The sequence below is a fragment of the Poecilia reticulata genome, linkage group LG4 (assembly GCF_000633615.1).
Source record: "Poecilia reticulata strain Guanapo linkage group LG4, Guppy_female_1.0+MT, whole genome shotgun sequence".
In the NCBI taxonomy this organism is placed as follows: Eukaryota; Metazoa; Chordata; class Actinopteri; order Cyprinodontiformes; family Poeciliidae; genus Poecilia; species Poecilia reticulata.
Window position 1 is genome coordinate 18,912,292 of NC_024334.1, and position 17,409 is coordinate 18,929,700.

The window sequence follows — 17,409 nt, forward strand, 5'->3', positions numbered from 1 at the left end:
GTCTTAAGTTACTACAGGTTTTCTCCCAGGATTGATTTTTATTTTGTTTTTTTTAACCCTTCCATCGACTCTGATCATCTTAACCCGGCTGAAGAAAGCATCCCATAGCATAATGCTGCCACCACCATGTTCTACTGCGGGTATTGTGCAATCCACAACCACAGATAACAATATAAAACACAAACCATTTTGGTTTCATCTGACCAGGTAGAATTTAAAATTTTCCCAATAAATGTAAAAGATTTATGGGTAAAAAAAAAAAAAAAGAAAAAAGTATGAATTGAAAACCATTCATCCCTTTCCTTCCACTTAATAATGTACTACTTTGTGTTGGCCTTTGGTATCAAACCACATTAAGATATTTAAAAGTTTGTGGTTGTAATGTGACAAAATGTGAAAAGTTCAGGGGGTTTAAGGCTCTATAAATGAAGCATCACTCTGACTGGATAAATGTGCCAACACTGGGTGGAAGTTCCCCAAACTTCAGACCAGGTGCTCGACTTGTCAACACAGGGGTAGCTTTCACCATCTGGCCCCCTCCCAAATCACTCACTTTATCTGCAATAGTCAGTCTGCGAGGCTGGATCTGGTTCTGGTCAACATCAGCACCACCGCGGCTCCCGATTCAATGTACCAAAGGTCAGCGCAGGTTTTGCTTAATTTTCTTTAAATGTTATCAAAACAAACAGGTTTTCCTAAGCAAGTCAGGTGAGACTCAATATTGTTTTATCCAGACTAATTAATGGAAATTATTTAAATTCATGGACCTCATGTTATTTTTATGGGAAAAAAAACATTTAAAAAAATCTGCAATTTAAGTTATGCAAACATTTATCCGATAGACGCAAGAACACAAAGAGACAATTTTAGTGTTTTCACTAAACAAACTTCACTTTAATAAAAAAATTAAGCCAATCAGAAGAGTTGTAAATTCTGCCTCAGTTACATTGACATTATATTTGTGAATTGCTGGTTGTGTGTTTCTAATAATATCACTTAAGAAACAGAGCGTCCTCTCTGTAAATGAAAAGCCTCTGTTGCAACAATGTTTTTGTTAAAATAAACACAAAACTCATGGGAAAAAAGCTAATATGACCTGGAAATCATTACATCATTAAATTATTTTTCCTTAGCACTTCCTAGCCCTATGAAGATAAGATGTTCACAACTTTAATGTGAAGGGAGAATAAAACTAACTCCAAAACTTTGAACACCAGTGGAAACTTGCAAAAAGCTGATCAGAAAGGATATGAGGGGTTCGAAGGCAAATCCAAATATAACAGACTCACTATGTTAAAAAGTAAAAGGATTTTAAAACCAGTGTAAGGTCTTAGTCTAATTACCCTCAAAATCCTTTTAAAAATCTGGGATATTTTAGTTTCATACGTCTATTTTTGTTAGAGAAATTAGTGCAATTATTCACATACAATAACATTCATCATGAACTGACTACAAAGAAAGACTGCTCAGGTGATTTTGCAAATAATTTCCATAACTATAAAACATTTAAGCATTTTGTCACATTACAAACACAATGGTCTATGTGACAGACCAACAGTAAGAAGTGCAGAATTATGAAGTGGAACAATTAAGTTTATCATCCAGGTTTGTGTGCACAAGCCAGAAATGCAACTTCCGTTTCATAAAACAGAAACATATATTCAAATGGAGGAAAGTGATTCATTTAATGTTTTCCAATTACCTTAAAATGTGGTGCAATTGTGTTGAACTTTTTTAGCCTGATACTCATCTGTTCTGCAAAGACCAGGAAGATATTGCAGAAAACTAATGCAGTACATCATCATTACAGTGAACAGTGGATTAAAGTGAAATGAATTAAAGCTTGTGGTTGTGACATCAAGACAAACCTCAAAATATATGAATACTATTGTGAAGCACTGCAGCTCTGATTGGTCCATCACGTCACACAGACACTCTTTCCCTAAATCGTCATCCCAGATGCTTTTGATAATTCACCGATTAAAGTCTCTCTCATCTTCATCACCTTTGATTGAACAACTGCTTTGTCCCAGAAGCAGCTGAACCGAGGAGTCATCTGACCACAGAGCAAGTGTTTGCTGTTTTTCCGTGCGCCTGGGATCAGATGGTGCCGAGAACTCAGCAGCGATGCAGCACAGAGTTGATAAACGCCGTCTCAGGTTACGTTTTTGGATGCACTGATTGAGTGTGCTGAGTGACAATAGTTTTACAAGATGTTCTCAACCCTATCCAGCTATATTAATCCCAGGTACATGACATGGTTTGGGGTTTATGCACATCTAACCGTCGATTTCAGCCTTGGCCTTCGTGTATCATTGGCACCCTGGACGGATTTCCTACTTTTGGGCCCCATATGCCCTCTACGAATGCCCCATACGCTAGCAAACACTGGCCTTTAATGAAGTCCATTTTGCATAAAACAGTCATCTAGCTCTAATTGTAATCCAGTTCAAGTTTGATAAGTATAACGTCTGGTCACAAACCCATTCATAGCACAAGACATGACTGGCTTCTTTCCCCACAGTAGTTTTTGAACCAGCTCATTTAGGATCATGTAGGATCAAGAGAATGGTGTAGCCACCTACCTGACGAGTGGCAGTGGGTTTCCTTGAACTCTACACTCCAGACGAATGGGGCTGCCTTCAGCCACTTCCTGACTCTTCAGCTTTTGGAGGAACTGAGGTGGGGACAGGGGTTCGGATGCCGCTGACGCTCCAGCATGTAGGTGCCTCTCCGAACACCCCTGTCCCATCTGCGGCGGGTTATTGTGTGCATCCTCTTGTTGGCCTGCAGGCAAGGAGGAAGTGGAGACCGAGCCTGGAGGGACGGTGCGCTCTCTTCTCGGAGACAGGTAGCCACTGTCAGGCGAGGAGGATTCCTCCTCCGCCTGCTGAGCAGAACCTTTGAAAATGGATGACAGTTCCTCGATGAAGGTGGCCGCTCGGCTGCAGAACTCTGTGACCGAAGCCGCTCGGTCGTTCAGCTCCAGGCCTTCGTGAACCAGCCTGGGCTTGTCTTGCTTGTACACGGGCTGGATGGGCTTGTGCCGTACAACCTTCTCAGCTGAGGACGGAGCCTCACTGGAGATCTGTACAGGTTTGATGATGGGAACAATCTGGTTGGATGAAACTGAAACCGCTCCATTGTCATCAGGGCAAATTGCTTTGGTCTGGTGGTGAAGGTTTGGGCTTGAGTTGAGGTTTTCAGTCGTTTGAGAGGGCACAACAAGGGGGGAAGGTACAGATTGGAGAGCCTGCTCCAGTTGTTTAAGACTAGAGGGGTCTTGATCTTCACATTCGTCCGCCTCGCCGAAGGCCTCCCGGGCCAGGTCCAGGCTAAGATTAATCTCCTCCGCGCTCAAGAAGGCAGTCAGATCTGCAAAGTCCCCGTGTCCAGAATCCAGCTCTGTCGACGAGTCAAGGTAGAGCTCTCCGTCGGAGGAGGCCTCAGAAAACACACCCGCATCGCCCTCCGAAGTCCCACCTGCTGCTGGATCCTTGAGCAGCACTGAAATGGGGAGTGGTTGATTCCAACTCCCGTCCTGCATCCTGAAAGACAAACATGCCTCATTAATCAGACTGTTTTGGTTGTTTATGATGCAGGCAGAAAGAGGACTCACTGTACATGACATATTCATCTGCAAAAAGGCAATGACAGCAGGTCCAGTTTACAATAAAGACTTTATAATACAGTAGTGTATCATTTGCTCAGATGGCCATAGCTGGCCGGGTGACTCAGGCCGCTGCTGTCTGGACACAGCTGGTGAGTATTAGCAAAGGTCTTTACTCAGGTTCTGGTCCACATCGCTGACATTTCTCTGTTGCCTTGTGTCTAGTTCAACATACAGTGATCACATCACTGAATACAGGTTCCAGAGTCATTGGCATTTATTGGTAATTATGTATATAAAAGTCTTAAAATAAAAAAGTTGTTGTGCAGACTCGGTGGCCCTTGCTGCAATTCTTCGAGTTTCGTCATCAGAGATGTTTTTATCTCACTTGCCAACATTAACTCATCCAGCCTTGTTTGTCAAAGTTCAAGTTGTTTTAAGCTATTGCTTTGACGGTCGAGTCATTTCCTGTGATATACTGGGATGGCAAGTTCTCTTGTCTTACCCATTTTGATAAGACACACTTATACCCATTAATAACTGAAAATTGTCAATTTCCAATTGACAGCCTCTGTCCTCATCAACTTATCAAACTAAAGTAAAGGAACAGTGGTGTGAATGAGTATTTGTCCCCTTTTTGCTTTTGCTTTTTTCTAATTCTATTTTTTGGTGGCCGTTCCTTTTACACTTATATGTTTTACGTCATCAAACAAATTTCAGCATCAAACAAAAATAATTTGAGTAAATGCAAAAAGTTATTTATTTTTATTATTATATTTCCACGTATTAAAAGGGAAAAAATAGTATCCAAAGCATACCAGCATGCCCATGTCTGCATGCAACGATAACCAAAAAGGAAGATTTTGGCGTGGTCCTGTCAAAGTCAGGACTTAAAGATGTATTTATCACAAATTAATAAAAGCATTTAGTTTATGTTGGACAACATAAACATCAGGCAAATGCTTTCAGTTTTATTAATCCTATTGCATTTCTTTCTTTTTCAATATAATTTACTTTTGCTTTACTTTTGAATGAGCCACACATTCATTTGATCCGAATGCCTTGGATAAATATGACTAAAACTACATAAATGGAAACTGGTGTAAAATGTTATTTCATAAACAAAAGGCGGAGAAAAACAATAATTTTAAATATAATCCAAGCATGCATGTGGACCTAATTATAAATTACTCTTACAGCATTATTAAACTTTGGTATCGACGTACCAAGCATTGCTTTTTGAAGTCAAAATGGAGCAGATTTGCTCTGCTCTTTGAGCTGATCTCCTCTGAGTCTGAGCTTGTGAATAATATGCTGCGAAACCTTTGGACTTGATACGCGGATGATGTGACGCTCAGAGCCTCATGGCGTCCCGAAGACCAGCTGTTGTTATTTATAATCCCCCTGCGGCTATGTTTCACAGCGGCGCTGCGGCCCCTCCCACGCGGAGCAGGAGAGGAGGCCGTTGCCTCCAAACGCTCACACAGGTATCAGTGGAGACATTTTCACAAACGAGCAGAGACGATCACTTTAGAGCGAGAGCGAAAACGCAGAAGATTTCCACAGAGTCGATTTGTCTAAAAGGAGAGACAACAGCTGCACAGATCCGATTCGATGTGAACGTGGAAAATCTGTGCACAATTATCGACACAATCTGTGTTTTGTGTTTCGTTTTGAAAATACTGTGTTTTGTATGTACACTAATTAGTAAGTGTACGCATGCTGTAAATGCTAACACATTACAGTCTGATCATTTGATATGTTGAAGGCAAAGTTACACTTCAAAATAAGAGGAAATTATAACCTTGGAGTAACCTGACAGAGAAGACAACCGCTGATGTACAGAAAACAGCTGTTTGAAACACTTTAATTAAATGATTTAAGCTGTTTGACAAACAACTAAGAAACCAGCCCTTAAAATATGATTCATTTAAAAATCCATATTTACCTTCAAGTGTCCCTGTGTGGCTGAAGGTTCTTCCCTGGTTCTCCTGGTCCAGGTTTGTCTTGTTTATGTGGGAATGAAACAAAACTGAAGCTTCTCTTTGCTACCCTTCGCCTTATTGGTCAGACGGTCAGCAGGATCTCTCAGGTTCAGGGTCCAATTGCATACTGCCTGTGCAGCTTGCTGCTGTCCCATCTGTGCCGGTCCCTAGCTGCTCACTGTGTGGGGCTATATTTGGCCCCTGACTCATGTTACACAGCCAGACTGCTGGCAAGAGGACAGAGTATCGAGGTGGTCCTGAAGAACAGAAGGTGGAGGTGACATTTTCTGCACTGATCTGGTATTAATTAAACACAGTGGGCACAGACAGTTGTAACGTTAGGACATCACACGTATACTCTGCTGCTATAAGCTTGTAGAGCTGGGAGCAGGGTGGGGCATCATGACTATCTTTTGTCTTCTTATTGCACCTGAAGAGACAACAGTGTTGCTTCTCTCTCCAGATGACTCCCGATCACTCAGCTGCTTTTATTTTTCCCCAATAATCTTCACATTCTAGTTGAGGTTACAGTTCAGGAAAATTTTGTTCAAGTTTTTTTTTTTTTTTGTAGTATTTTCAGCTGTCTATCCATCCAGTAAATGCATTTTCCAACTTTCTTTATCGTCCATTATAAAACAACACCTCTGACCTGCGATCAAACCGTCTGTCAGATAGTCAGGCTGTTGGGGGCCATACAGTCTCACTGGGTCTATTTCTGGTCCGCTATCACATTTTGTGCTCCATGAGCTATTCTGGTTCTTCTTGAATCTACTGATTACAGTTAAGTGCAGGTGATAAGTCCAGAAGGATTTTTTTTTTTTTTACTATCATCACGCATGCCTGCTGTCCACCAACTAATGAGCAACCTGGAATTATCTTTGTGTGTCAGTCTACAGCAATCAGCTCCCTGGGTAAGGTGTCAAGAAATAACTACATTATTCAGGAGTAACTTCTTAATATATTATACAGAGATAGTTCTGTTTTCTGATGCATGTAGAGTAGAACTGGAAAATTTCCAGCTTTCCTTTGACCATGACTGTAAACTGCAAAATCCTACAGTGCCTGGCAAAATATTTATACCTCTAAAACATTTAAAGTAACACAAAGTAATGTTAAGTGGGTGTGGAGGATATTATATTTTACTTTTTCTATTTAATTATAGTTTTAATATTAATTAGATAGATTAAAGCGCACATGAAGAAAAAACATGACTTCCATTGTTCAGTTTAAAACAAGGCTGAATTAAACGTCAAAAATCTTTCATTAGTTAATAGTTCACAGTTATGCACTACTTGGTCTTGTAGTCCACCAAGTAGTCCATTACTTGGTGAAAAATACGTGAAAGATTGTAGTTTTTAGTAAAATCAATGTGTGAAAAGTTGAAGGAACGTGAATACTTTAACCAGACGCTTCATCTCAACACTTCTGCTCTATTTACAAATCGAGTTTTCGCTGTTGAGAATGTTTGTCTCTTCGCGCCTCCCGTTGCTCCTGCTGTGATTGGTGGAAGTGAAAATATGGCGGCGTATGTGCAGCTGTAAAATAATAGAAAGAAAACCCAAAGTAAGACTCTTGAGTCGCTTTATAGAGGTTAATGCTGTCATTTAGCTTTCGCCAGTTTTAGGGAACGGGACGGTGACGTAACTATAATGACTCTCTCTCTTTGCTTTAGCTTCTCGAGGTTGCTAACCGACCTGCTAACAACACAGCATTTCACCAGTGGAGCAGCTCCTTAAAGGTGAGTGAAGTATCCGCCCGGCCTCTGGTTTTGTTCGTCGTTATCCTAGTCAACCAGCTGTCAAATGTTACGGCAGCTTGCAGCCATAAACATTTTCCCAAACCGGTTCCATTTGTGGTCCGAAATTGTTGTAACTTCATCCCAATTTCTTCTTCAAATTCATCATTTTTGGATTTTCATATCATGTTGATTAAGTGTAGTAGAAGTTATTTTGTCAGTTTCTCAACAGTGACCTGGGATTCGTACAAAGTGTGGGAAAATAACTGGAAGATTGTGGAAAAAGAAAACTGAGCACTGGAAAATGCTTGTATTTTTCTAAAATGTGTTCTTTGCCTTATGATCGTGACAAATTGAGACGTAGCATCCATTCATCTGCCCATCTTTTACTCCTTTCATCTCTCCATCTCCTTTCAATATGTCAATTTGTTCCCATCGATCATCCATATATTGAATTACCATTTTCTCTTTCTTTGTTAATCCATCAATTGCATGACAAATTAAAACAAACTCAATCATTTTCATTTGCATGATTTATCGTTTTTCTTTTTTCTCTCTCTTTCTACCAAAAACTGGATAATAAAAGTCTTCAGTCTGGTGCTTTGGTCTCACCTAGCCCTTTTTTAAGGAAAACATTGTTTATAGAGACTTTGTAATTAATTTTATTTGTTTCTGTTGTTTTGTTTATTTATTTTGGATATTTAGAATGTCTTCCAGTTCCAGTGATAAATGTTCATTATAATTCAAATTGATCTTTCAGAATTTGTTCTTGACATTATTATTCCATTACCTACATCTTTCCTGAAAATGGTCACAAAACGACAATGTTATCGTTTACCGCACTAACTGCCTCTTTACATGTAGCCCTGAAGTTGATTGCAACATAATTGGTATATTATAAGAGAAAAAAAGTGTAAGTATGTGTAGCTAGAGCAGTTAGGGAGTAAGAAAGGCCAAATTATCTTCTTTTCTTCTCTACAAACTACAGCACTAAGTCATCACTGGATTGTGGAAAAAATTTTAATCCTGTTTGTATTTCTCCACCTTTTCCAGCCAACATCATGCCAGCTTTCCGGCAAGTGGGAGAGAAGCAACTTCCCAACCCTGTGAAGTGTATGGCGTGGTCTCCTAAGAGGGACCTCATTGCTTTGGCCAATACAACAGGAGAAGTGGGTTCAAACACCGAGAACGGCTGAGTGTAGGACTTTTAGTGTGCAATAGTTTTATTTTTTTGTAACTCCAATAACTTTCCGCAGCTGCTGCTTCATCGCTTGGCAAGTTTCCAGCGGGTTTGGAGTTTGGCACCCAGTGAATATACTGGGAAGGAGATCACTGCGCTCGCCTGGAGACCTGATGGCAAAAGTAAATGATGGTTTTGAACATATTTACCAGTGTGTTTGATGAAATTATGTGAACATTATGTTTTTGGTTTTTGCTTTAATCGGCAGTTTTGGCGTTCAGTCTCGGAGACACCAAGCAGGTGGTTCTGTGTGACGTTGAGAAAGCGGAGATCCTTCACATGTTTCCGATGCAGAGTTTGGTAACCTGCATGAGCTGGATGGAGGTGGTGGAGGAGAACAGGTGTGACCCAGGTTCACGATACAAACCAGTGCGCGTGTAATCTGGCTAGAAATGTGCAAATGATTCTCGTTCGGTTTCAGTTCCCTTGGCTCCTTTTATAACTCCGAGGATGAATCCAAGCTTTTCCTTCCTGAATTACCAACACTCCCCAAAAGGTAAAAGCACCGAGTGTCTATTCCACCGCAAGACTGCAAGTTTATTCTGAGCTCAGTAACATGATCCAAACTTTTCCTTCCTAGCTACAACACCACTTCAAAGATATTCAGGTGAGATTTAAATGATCGATTTTCTCATTTGGTGTCTGAGTGGAAGCTGAATGTATTTATCCGTCTTTGCCACAGTGAGGAAAAGTCTGACGAGATCCTCAACCTCCTCGGAGAGGTTCGGTAAGGGCTCCTTACTGGATATTAAAGATTACGTTTTTGAGTTGGCTGTTAAATCAATTTATAATTTTCTCTTGCTACCAAACAGGCTGAACATCCTCGTTCTCGGAGGAGATGCTGGATGTGTGGAGCTTTATGCATACGGGATGTACAAAATTGCCAGTCTTGGCGAGGTGAGGTTTTTTTTGTTGTTGTTTTTTTAAATATAGTTCCTTATCTGCCCAGTGGTCAGAGGCTGATATAAGTGGATCTCTCCATCACATCACATATTTACATACCGAAGAAAGTCATAAAATACACAGGATTTATGCTCCTGCAAAAATATGAACGGCTTATAAAAATGGAAAGTTTTTATTATTTTTTTACTCAAGATCTCAAAGTAATTTGAATTGTCATAGTTATAGTTTTCAGTTTTTACATGAACTGAAAACTGTTTGCTTTTAATAAAACGCTGTGAGCATCATCCATTTTTCTTTCAGAAAATCAGAAGAACCAAAGATATTATTTTCAACAATCGTCAAAAGTTATTTCACTGGGTGAACTTGGCTGGTTTTTATCTTCTGCAGGTGTCGGGATCATGCCGCAGTCTGAGTCTGTCCAGCGATCTCAAGTCCCTGTCACTGATCACAGAAGTCCAATCCGCTGACGGCGTCTCGGAGATCTGCTACGTTCAGGTGAGCCGGATCCCATCATACCATCGTCTTCATGGCCTTCTTTTGCTCTGACCTGGATTTTTTTCTTGTCTTTTTTTTTATTTTTATTTTTTTCATATGTCATCGTTGCCGTGCGACAGCTGGACACGAGTTTGTTGTCGGACTGTCTTCCAGAGGTCACCAGGATGGCCCGCAAGTTCACCCACATCTCCACGCTGCTGCAGTACCTGCACCTCTCACTCACCTGCATGTGTGAAGCCTGGGAGGAAATCCTGATGCAGATGGATCTCCGTCTCACCAAGTTTGTTCAGGTTTGTCGTCAAAAACTCTTCTGAGATAAAAGTAATTGCAACCTGTGCTAAGACAAATTTGTTACAAAAATCTATTATATACAGAGCAATTCAGTTAATTTAGGAATAAATTACCTAAAAACAAAAACGATTTAAAAAGCACTTTCTTTTTAAAAGAGCACTGAAATCTTTTTTTTTTTTTTTATCAAATCCTATTTTTTTTTATATAAGTTCATGTGTTTAATATGTATAATGTCTGACTAATTTTGTGATTTTATTTTAATGTCAAAATGGTCTCATGTGCTGCATGAATATTTTTGGGTTTTATCAGTTGGACCCCTGGACGATTAGTAACTACTTTGATGGAAACTAACAGGGATCCTAACAGATAAACAAAGAAACAAATACTGTTTTTGTCTGACAAAAAAAATCAAGGGCTTAAAGGTTACAATACTTCCACCAGAAAAGGACTAAAACCCAGTTGTTGTTTCTTTTGTTGTTCTTGCAGGAAAAGAACACAAGCACCCAAGTCCAAGATGAATTTTTGGACCTCCTGCTGTGGGGGCAGTCCAGGTGGTTTATTCTTCTTATTTATTTTGATTTTTTTCACATTATAGTGTTGTGAGATCTACAGTGGCCTGTAGATGGTAGCAACACACCTTGAACTGGTCGAAGTGCTTTTTGTGGATTTATTTCCATGTGCTTGTTAACGTGGTCATTTTCTCCTCACTTGTTTCTTGTTTCCAGTCCCGAGTTGCAGGCTCTCCTCATGAACCAGCTGACCGTCAAGGTAAAATCAGAGAATCTTTAACTTCTAGATGAATTTAGGTCATCCCATCCAGAAGCACCAGGAGGTGGATTTAAAACATTTCGTGTCATTCTATGTCAGGGCTTGAAAAAACTGGGTCAGTCCATTGAGTCTTCTTACTCCAGCATCCAGAAACTGGTGATCAGCCACCTGCAGAGGTATTTCGTCTCTTTGACGCACCTGGGAATTTTCGACTTCTTTCTATTAAGATGTCTTTTTTGTGTCTTCTGCAGCGGCTCTGAGGCTCTGTTGTATCAGCTGAGTGAGGTGAGAGGAATGTCCCTGTGGAAGCAAAAGTTTGAGCGCCTCGGCTTGGATTCAGATGCTATTGATGGTACCAGACTCGACACAAGCACAATGTTTACAATCTGTCCATTTTAGCTCCTTCCTCATTTTGGATTTTGTAGTTATAGTCATATCTGACCTTTTTTATGGGGAAAAATGGAGTCGTCAGAATGTTTCACACCAATCTCCTTTTCTAATGGAGCATTTCATGACCACTTTGATAACCAGAAATTTTAATTAATTTTTTGTAACCATGAACATGTGGTTTTATGACTTAAGATTTGCTAACAAGGTGTTGCTTATAGTTATTCTGATTTAGAAATTTGTTAGATGTCACAAGAGTTAATTCATTCATACAGGTACAGTGGCCCAGAAGGGTCAACTAAACACAACAGCAGAAAGCCACAACTGAAGTTATATTAAACTTGCTAGTCACTACCGACTAGTTACGTCGGTAGTGACTTTTTGTTGCCTTATGAGGTTTGTATTTTCTTAACCCTTTTCGGCCACCGTAGTACCAGGATCAGAATCAAAACAAATAAAAATCAGGTATTGTACAAAATAATTAAATCAAATGAAGTTATGTTAGATTTGAATATTATTTTGAGTGTTTACATCCATAACTCATGAAAATGTTTAACTACAAAGAAAACTAAGCTGACTTGAAGATATTAAAGTGCACAGGTACAAATTGGTTAGTTTATAGGAATGAAATGGTAACAAATTGGCCCGGGGCTTTCTGTCACTAAGGGTGTGTTTGTTTTGTGTATCCAGGTGCGATCACAGCTGTTGGCTCTTTCTCTCTGAAAGCTAACGAACTTCTGCAGTAAGTCTATAAATCATCCCACTTTATGACATTTTATGGTTTTTAATTGTTATAACTTCTTTTTTTACATTCAGGGTGATCGACAAGAGCACAAAAAACTTCAAAGCTTTTTTCCGATGGCTGTATGTAGGTAAGAAGGAAGTTGGTTTTTATTTTTTTATTTCCTACATCCTTATTGACGCTAATATTCACCTTAAAGTGTCAAACAGACGGTTTCTGGAATCCTCTATTAAGCCTTAAAATGTGATTTTCTGCAGCAATGCTAAGAATGTGTGATGAACACGTACCGCCAGAGCTAAACAAGGTGAGTTTTTAGCCCAGATTTCTCACGTTTAGTCTTCCTATTATTATTTATCAGTTGCATTCAAATGTTTTATTTCCTCAGATGACTCAGAAGGACATTGCCTTTGTTGCTGATTTCTTGTCGGAGCATTTTAGCGAGGTGAGATGAGCAAATGCATCACATTCACATTTAAGAAATGCCTGAACATAATTTGGGTTGGGACTCGTTCCTTTGTGGTTTTGCAGAACGAGGAACTCTTTGATCGTAAGGGGAAGTACTTCAATGTGGAGCGAGTTGGTCAGGTAAGTGGCTTCTTTGAGAACGCTTTAAATATTTTAGAAAAAACCTGACTCATGGATGTTTGTGTCTCATATGGATATTTTTACAGTACCTGAAGGATGAAGATGAAGACCTCGTTTCTCCACCCAACACAAAGGGAAACCAGTGGCTGAAGTTCTTGCAGGAGAGCACATACCTGAAAGGTAAATTGAGACCCTGAGTTTAGACAACCAGGGTTTCCCCCAGAAAACTTGCTAGGTCCGATGCTCAGAGCGCTACGGCAGTCATTCAGCCACCCGCCAAGTTTTTGAGCCAGGAAATTTAAAAATATCATTGTATAGTTATGCATTTTAGGAAGACTTTAAGATGAATACCTAAACACCAATTATAAAGTCTTTAAAAAAGGCAATCATAAAAAACCCCTAATAAATTAACAATGTTAGCATTGCCTGGTGCAATGCTAACACCAGGTGCCTGGTGGGGGCACAAGTAAAGCCTGGTGGTCCTCCAGGCTTATAATTCACTGAGGGAAACCCTGGACAACTGACGAGAAGGATTTAGGAAATCATGCAGTAACTTTTTTTCTATTTCATTGGTTTGTTAGTGAGCCCTTTGCTGTTTCCATCATATCCACAAAAGTCTTTGCACTTTGTCAAGAGGATGATGGAGAATGTGATTGAGCGATGCCTACAGAAACCTGCCGTAAGTTTTTGGTGCGCTACTGGTACATCTCACTGATACAAGAATATTGTTGAAAGTCGATAAAAAAAAATTAAGCATGTTTATTATGGAATCACCACAATGTGTTTCAATTATTTATTCATTCAAATTCTAATTATTCTGGCTTGGAGTTAATGAAATGAAAATAGGATAACGGTTGTCAAAACTAGATATTTATATTCACTGTATAAAAAACTAGACAGCCCTTTTTCATACAGTTTTCATTAAATCAAACTTTCCTTGTTTAGATCTTACTAAAACAGTACTGAAGAAATGTCTGAGAAGCACTTCCTTTGAAGAAAGTAACACAAAGTGTTTATATACCATTGCTCTGGCATTCAGCAAATTGAATTACTAATATAAATCACCTTTCTGATGATATTCTGCTTTACAGAGATGCAACTGAATTGTTTCCTCTTCATTAGTAGTTAGTCATTAGGTTGAAATGTCTCAGCTTTGTGAATCTGTTTACAGGAAGTCATTGGAAGATCTGTGAAACAGGCTGTATTTTTGCCTTTGTATGCTGTGTCAGACAAGTAAAGTCTTTTTATTGTTGTATATATTTCAGATATAAGACACTTAAATTCCCTTAAGATGTTATTAATGTGATTACGTTTTGTGTTTTCTAGCTCGGAAAAGATTCCCCACCTCTTTGAACTTCCGTCTCTGTACGTAAAACAGAAACTTTATGGAGATTTGTGTCTGGACTAGCAGGAATGTGTTTTATGTTGTTTTTTTTTTTTTTGTTTGTTTGTTTTTTTGGTGGGCCCTTCAGGTGGAATGACAAAAAAGGCAAAATGCACTGTGTTGTGTTCTGCATGCCAGCGATTTCACCAAGCAAGCTGTACTTGTTACGGAAAGGAACCGACCCAAACAGGTGCATTGTCTTCCAATCAGAAATGTCTTTGTCGCTTCTTTTCCTGTACTTATTACCCTGCTAACCTAATTAATTTTGCCTCTGTAGACATATTCCAAACAGCTTCATGTCATTTGACCTCAGCCATTATCTGGACAGTACAGATGATGACGGCATTGCGGCCCAGTGAGTTTATCTTGATCGTTTTATTTTATTTTTATTTTTATTAGCACTTCAGAGGGTGAAATATATAACTTGCAATGTGATTCACACTTTGTTTTTGGTTTTGTTTATTTATTGCTTTTCTAGGTCTCATTACGTCTACCGCTGCCTGGATGCTCGTTTCTATGACGATGAAATGCTAACGGTGGTCCTGCAGGGATCAGAGGATCAGAACAGCAGGCGCCTCCTGGCTCAGGTTTCACTTGCCTCCAGCTTGAGCTGTGACTCTGAATTCAACTGGGAGCCCGGTGTGAGGTGTGTGTGTGCGCGTGTGTGTGTGTTACAGTGCCTAGAAAAAGTATTCATAACCCTGAAACACAGTTTTAAACTAGATTTGATATATAGAACAACACAAATCTCACCCATTTAGCACATATTTGTGAGCTGAAAAGTGTGGCATGCATTTGTATTCATATTGAGCTAATACTTTGCTAATTGACTTTTTTGGTGCAATTATAGCTGGAAGTATATATATTTTTTTCCTATGTCTTTTCCAGATCTGTTCATTTAAGGCTGAAATTTGTGCAAATTATTCAAAAAAAAAGAAGCTCTAATCCAGTCAAAAAGTGGTTGCACTTTATTTTACTCAGAAGCATTACAGTAAAAATGGGTGAATATATTATTATTTGTAAAATAAATTTCAAACTGTTCTTTTCTTCCCACCTCACAAATATGAGCTACTTTGTCCTGATCTGTCACATAAAACGCTGTTAAACTATTTAAGATTGTATTTGTAACTAAAGAAAACCAAGTTTCACATTCATCATCACCATTTATCACGTTACATGGAAAAAAAATACAGTAAAACTCTTTTGCCTTTTCTCTCTTTCTGTCTTTAAAACAAAAATAAACAAATTGATCAACAAAATAACAAAAACATGTCAAACGACAAATGAAAACGAATGTTTGCCCTCTGTGTTACCAGGTTGGACCAGCAGGGCAGCACCATTCCCTGCCAGGGTCTGGTGTTGGGGAACCAGTGGCGTGAACTGGAAAACATGAAGGCCCAGTTTGTAGCCGTCAATGGAATCCGCAAAGTGGCCTGCGTGGTAAGTTTCAGAATTATAATTAATAACTACCAGGTCACGATTGTGAATGAGATTTTAAATCTCAGGGAAACTTATCACTCTGCTTAATTCTCTTGATAAACCTAATCAAAACGTAAGAAATTATAGGAGAAATGCTGCGATGATTAACCCACATTTTTCTCACTCTTCTCATCAAAAGTTATTATCTTGTATCAGCTGATTTCTTTATCGAGTTTGTGTTTCAGTGGCAGTAAAAGAGAAGAGCGATAAATCATTAAATGAAGTTTAAACTACCAAAAAAAAAAAAAAAACGTAAATATTCTCGCAGGCATTTGAAATTTCAATGTTGCATGCATGGCCTTGAGATGTTGCTGCAGTTCAAGACGTACAGATCCAACATCATCCAGAATAAAATGGACAGCATTATTAATTTGTTTTGGTGATTGAAAAGGTGTAGATGGATGGTTATTGGGTCTCTGCTGCTATAAGCGATCTTACAGACTTAGTTATTGAACCATCACTTTTCTTTTTCACTTGGCAGCTGAGTGCCAATTTAAGACACATCCGTGTTTTTGAGATGGATGTGGAAGATGAGGACGACGAGGGAGCCGAGTCTCAGAACGCCAGCGCTGACCAGGATGGACTGGAAACTTCGATGTCCGGCCAGGGGCCGGTGGAGGAGAGCTTGGAGTCAGAGGGAGAATCCAGGGAGCAGGAAGGAGATATGTTTCAAAAGTCAGAGGAACTTTTACAGTCGCAGGAAGCATTGTAACTCGCGTGGCACTCGAGCTGTATGAACTCTAAAGGACTGGACTTACTTTTTTGTAAACATCTTTTTATATTTAAAAATAAAACATCTTTCTGGATTTTTTTTTTTTTGCAATTGTCTCTTTTAGTCTAAATTGTATGTTCTCATACATATGTACCTAAACATTATTATCTTAATTTTAAAAATAATATTAAGCTATTTGTTAGCAGCCAATAAGTTCTGAACCTCAAAATGATCACATCTTTAATGATGGAATGGAAATTCCAGATTTAGCTCGCTGCAGCTTTGCAGAATTCAAGCAAACGCCTTTAAAGGAAGAACTTGATTTAAAACTATAAACAACAAAGAGGAAAAAATGAAAGGAAGTACTCAAAACAACATTAGGTTTTATAAAAAATGAACTGTTTTAGGTCATGCCACAGCATCTCAATCAGTTTAAATCCAGACTTTGAGTAGGCCATTCTGAGGAGAACTTTTGGTTTGTTCCTGCTGCATAAACCTAAGTATGCTTGTGTTTATGGTCAAGAAAGATGGTCAGTCTCCTTCGCAAGTCGCCCAGACCGTGAACAGGCAAACCATTGTGTTCTTTTTCAAAATTCTGATGGTTTGTTCAATAGTGTTTTTTTTTTTTGCCTTGGACGTCTCCCAAGGACTCCATTTTACCCATTTTCTTTCTTACTGCCATGTCATTAAAGTTGAACATTAACAAAGACAGGTGAGGCCTGCAGCGTTTTAGATGGTTTTTCTTGGTTATTTTGTGACCTACTGAATGTGTTGTCTGTGTTTTTTGGAGTAAGTTTGGTAAGCTGTGGTTCACTTGGGTTCCAAAGCCTTAGAAGTTGATTTGTAATTGCTTTCATTAATAACTTTGTTTCTAATCTGTGCTTATAACATCTGTTATAAGCAGATGTAAGAGCTGCTTTATGCTGTCAGGGAAATTCCTTTTACATTTCATTTATTCATTTCTCTGAGTAATTAGGACTGGGTCTTGCAAATGAAATCAACCTCAGCCTTCTGACAAATAAGGTTAATTTGAGTCCATTCATTATGTAGCAAGAAGTAGATGACCTTTTTGTTTTGTTTTATGAAGCTTTCC

At 39.1% G+C, this 17,409-nt stretch overlaps 2 protein-coding genes across 6 annotated transcripts in view; one reads left to right on the forward strand and one right to left on the reverse strand.

Annotated features, from left to right (window-relative positions):
* The window catches only part of palld (palladin, cytoskeletal associated protein), a 67,487-nt gene extending 61,756 nt beyond the window's left edge, over positions 1 to 5,731 (reverse strand). For all 5 annotated transcript variants that reach the window (XM_008407509.2, XM_008407510.2, XM_008407512.2 and 2 more), the window contains exons 1-2: positions 5,559 to 5,731; positions 2,586 to 3,548 (exon numbers count right to left, since the gene is read on the reverse strand). In XM_008407509.2, coding sequence (XP_008405731.1) covers positions 2,586 to 3,547 — 962 coding nt within the window. In that variant the 5' untranslated portion in view covers position 3,548; positions 5,559 to 5,731. The remainder of the gene's footprint in view (positions 1 to 2,585; positions 3,549 to 5,558) is intronic.
* Positions 5,732 to 7,068: 1,337 nt separating this feature from the next.
* On the forward strand, positions 7,069 to 16,410 carry anapc4 (anaphase promoting complex subunit 4). The gene is made up of 29 exons (XM_008407507.1): positions 7,069 to 7,158; positions 7,268 to 7,333; positions 8,384 to 8,499; positions 8,587 to 8,692; positions 8,779 to 8,911; positions 8,992 to 9,066; positions 9,151 to 9,177; positions 9,253 to 9,297; positions 9,383 to 9,467; positions 9,861 to 9,968; positions 10,088 to 10,258; positions 10,746 to 10,810; positions 10,985 to 11,027; positions 11,127 to 11,203; positions 11,279 to 11,379; positions 12,105 to 12,156; positions 12,231 to 12,286; positions 12,414 to 12,460; positions 12,542 to 12,598; positions 12,685 to 12,741; positions 12,828 to 12,921; positions 13,323 to 13,420; positions 13,913 to 13,974; positions 14,068 to 14,106; positions 14,214 to 14,315; positions 14,403 to 14,480; positions 14,604 to 14,771; positions 15,442 to 15,565; positions 16,086 to 16,410. Exons 3-29 carry the CDS (start codon positions 8,392 to 8,394, stop codon positions 16,314 to 16,316), a joined length of 2,409 nt encoding a protein of 802 aa, XP_008405729.1. The 5' UTR covers positions 7,069 to 7,158; positions 7,268 to 7,333; positions 8,384 to 8,391; the 3' UTR covers positions 16,317 to 16,410.
* The last annotated feature ends 999 nt before the right edge of the window (positions 16,411 to 17,409 follow it).